This window comes from Hippopotamus amphibius, chromosome 3, assembly GCF_030028045.1.
Source record: "Hippopotamus amphibius kiboko isolate mHipAmp2 chromosome 3, mHipAmp2.hap2, whole genome shotgun sequence".
Taxonomy (NCBI): domain Eukaryota; kingdom Metazoa; phylum Chordata; class Mammalia; order Artiodactyla; family Hippopotamidae; genus Hippopotamus; species Hippopotamus amphibius.
Window position 1 is genome coordinate 45,676,862 of NC_080188.1, and position 3,496 is coordinate 45,680,357.

Below are 3,496 nucleotides of genomic sequence, written 5' to 3' on the forward strand. Positions count from 1 at the left end.
TTTTAAACAAAATCAATAAAATCATTTGAAACATCAAATAAAACTTCAATCACGCTGAAAATTTGATTAGAAACAAATCACTAAAGGAGTCAGATGACTCAGGTCTGCTCTCAAAGGGCGGGCAGATGGTTGCATATTGTGGAATTTCCTCTGACATGATGTAAGCATGAGGGTGCACTTGTTCCCTGCTCGTACGATAATATAAAAAGCCACGGAGTGCCCCATCAGACACAGGTCCTCTGGGACAGCAGAGCTCACAACCTTCTAGGACAAGAGCCAGGAAGAAACCAGAAAGAAAGCACCTCGTGTAAACATGACTTCCAAGCTGGCTGTTGCTCTCTTGGCAGCTTTCCTGCTTTCTGCAGCTCTGTCTGAAGGTAAGCACATCCTTCTGATCTACAGAAGTTTCCTGTGTCTAAATGTGATCTTCAGACAGCAAGGTTATCCTGAACGCCTTGGTAACAAACATCTTTTTTATTCAGCAAGAGAAAACCATCATGTAGTCATTTAATGTTAAATTGAAGTTTTAATTTTTTAGGTTGTATCAATATAATATAATTGAAAATTATTTAGAAATTATAAAGGTTGATTTATATAGACATTCTGTTACTATCATTCGTACTCTGTAGTATACATATATTTAACATAAATCTATCACTTAGAGTCTACTTTACCCATATTATCTATTAATATTGAGTAAAGTAGCTCAGTTAATTTGACTCCATGTACTATTTAATTGATGAGCTTCAGACAACTATCATTTGCTCTTTGGCTTAAAGACAGATTATAAACCTTATTGGGATCCCTCTTATGAAATGAATACAGTTTAGAATGTTTGTGGTATGTGCATATATATATATAAATATATACCATAAACACTTTATATGGTATATATATATACTCTTAAACATGAAGGATTTGCTAATATATAAGACAATCTCTGTGCAGCTCGCATATAATTCTATTAATTCTTCCTGAAGGCAATTTCCCTGTTGGTGGATTTTAGTTTGCCTACCATAAATAGCATTGCGGTATCACAGAGGATTATGCAATGTAAAGTAGCAGAAAAAGTACCATGAGGATGTCAACATTGCCCAAAGACAACTCCAAGTCTTTATGTCATTCAATGTTGTCAGGAACGACTGCTTTTAACATAAAGACAAAAACTGAGGTCAGGGGCTAGGAGAATATCCAGCCATCGATTTCAGGAATACGTTTGCTAAAGATGTGATGTTTACCAAACACATAGTCACCAAATGATCACACTGGAATTAACAAGCGCTAAGTTAGTCGAGCTGTGCCTGTTGTTGAAATAAATCCTTAACTGCTGTTTTTTTTTTTTTTTTTTTTCTTTTTTTTCACAGCTGCAGTTCTGGCAAGAATGAGTTCAGAACTTCGATGCCAATGCATAAAGACACACTCCACACCTTTCCACCCCAAATTTATCAAAGAATTGAGAGTGATTGAGAGTGGACCACACTGCGAACATTCAGAAATCATGTAAGTAATTTCAAAAGTGATTAGATATTTTACTTTAGTAAACCTAGAATTGAGGAAGGTGGAAGAATTCAACAAAGTTCTAGGTACTAGGATTACACCGTGAGCAAAACAGAAAGGAAAGATTCTTTGTCTCCATGGCATTTAAGTATGGTACCCTCCATGACTCACAGCTAAAAATTAGTTTGGACTTAGATTTTATGCCTGTACTTAAGGAACCAAGACTTGAATGGCAAAGGAATGCTGGAAACCCATTACATTTGATTTTAATCATATCTCTCTCATTTCAGTGTTAAGCTTGTCAATGGAAAAGAGGTCTGCCTAGACCCCAAGGAAAAGTGGGTGCAGAAGGTTGTGGAGATATTTTTGAAGAGGTAAGTTTTTAAAAAAAATTTAGATTCTTTATTTATCCTGTGACATACAGTCCAAGAGTCAACCTATAAATTTCCTGCTGCTGCTGCAAATTTTCTTTTAAGTATCTGCCTTTTTGATTAAAAAAAAAATAGCATCACTAGTGAGTTTGCTGTACTCATGATTGGGAGGTCACACATCTCAGTTTGTCCAGGGCAGTGTGGATATATGCCTGTGCCCTGTGTCATTAGTATGACTCCCTCTCAATCGCAGAAGTGTGCTGGTTTATATAACTTATCTGATCTCTCTATTTATAATTGAAAATATAGAGTATTTCTAACACACGAATATCTAAGACTACCTTAATTTCTATAATAAATGTATTTTCAAGAACCATACACTCCTCCTTATTAGAACATTAGTAATTTTTAAACTTTTTATTTTATTTTATTTATTTTCAGAGCTGAGCAGCAAGGCGCATGAAAAAAGAAAATAACCAGAACCCCATTTTCCATTGCTTCCAAGAATTCCCTGGTAAAAATGCCCATGAAACTTCAAGCAAATCTACTTCAATGCCTCATGTACTGTGTGGATCTGGTGTAGGGTTGCCAGATAAAACACAGGATGCCCAGTTATATTTGAATATTAAGTAAAACAATGAATATTTTTTCAATGTCCCATGTACATTGTTCCATGTAGGACACACTTATATTTGAGAAATTATTCATTGTATACCGTAAATTCAAATTTAGCTGTAAATCCTGTTTTTTGTTTTTGTTTTTTGTTAAATCTTGCAACCCTAGTCTGCTGGCTAGGATTCATGAGTCTCTGTTCAACTGTGCCTCAGTTTCTTCTTTATTCCCAAACTGGAGAAAAAGTATCAGCCACCATTTTGCCTCACAGAGATGTGAGGTCATGTGGAAGCACTTTAACTTTTATTCAGTTATATAAGTTATTTTCAAGTGTAACTTATTAACTTATTTATTATTTATATATTTATTTGAGCCTCAAATATAGTACTGTTTGTGCGTGAACTTGGAGAACTGGGAAAAAAGCATTGTTAGTAAGAGTATAATGATGGTAGTGAATTTATTTTATATATTAAGTGATTTTGTATTACAGAACTATTTTGATCAAGGTTGTTATATTATGATCATAGCTCTCAGATTTTGCAAACTGAAAGAAAAAACCAAAAAGGACATCTAGTTAATTTTTCTTTCAAAGAAACAATGAATAATTTTTAACATAAGTACCTCATTATTTATCTGAAATTTTAATTGCCTGGCAATTCTGCTTTTGATATGCCTGGTCTGGTCTCATCACTGCAAGCCTTATTGTGCAGTACTGAGATGAATTACCTGAATCCTGAGTTATGACTTTCTCAAAACAGCAAAAATGCACCAGGCAATATGAATAAAATAATTTCTTGCTATTTCTTATTTATTCTGAAGTTAGATTCTCATAATTTTATTTAAATTATTGTGTATTTTAACATAAACTTTATTTTTTACTTTAAGATGCTTTTATGTGTTCCCAAAGAGCCTCTTTCTGCTATTTTTGAGAGTATGAAAATATGAATGTAACTATAAAACATTTGAAATAAAATTCATTGTCAATGTCATCAGGGGTTTGTCTGTTTTTCTTTGGT

The 3,496-nt window shown here is 33.8% G+C and overlaps 1 protein-coding gene across 1 annotated transcript; it reads left to right on the forward strand.

The window, feature by feature from the left end:
• The first annotated feature begins 250 nt into the window (after positions 1 to 250).
• On the forward strand, positions 251 to 2,701 carry CXCL8 (C-X-C motif chemokine ligand 8). Its single transcript, XM_057728051.1, has 4 exons — positions 251 to 377; positions 1,365 to 1,500; positions 1,788 to 1,871; positions 2,310 to 2,701. Exons 1-4 carry the CDS (start codon positions 314 to 316, stop codon positions 2,329 to 2,331), a joined length of 306 nt encoding a protein of 101 aa, XP_057584034.1. The 5' UTR covers positions 251 to 313; the 3' UTR covers positions 2,332 to 2,701.
• Positions 2,702 to 3,496: the final 795 nt, after the last annotated feature.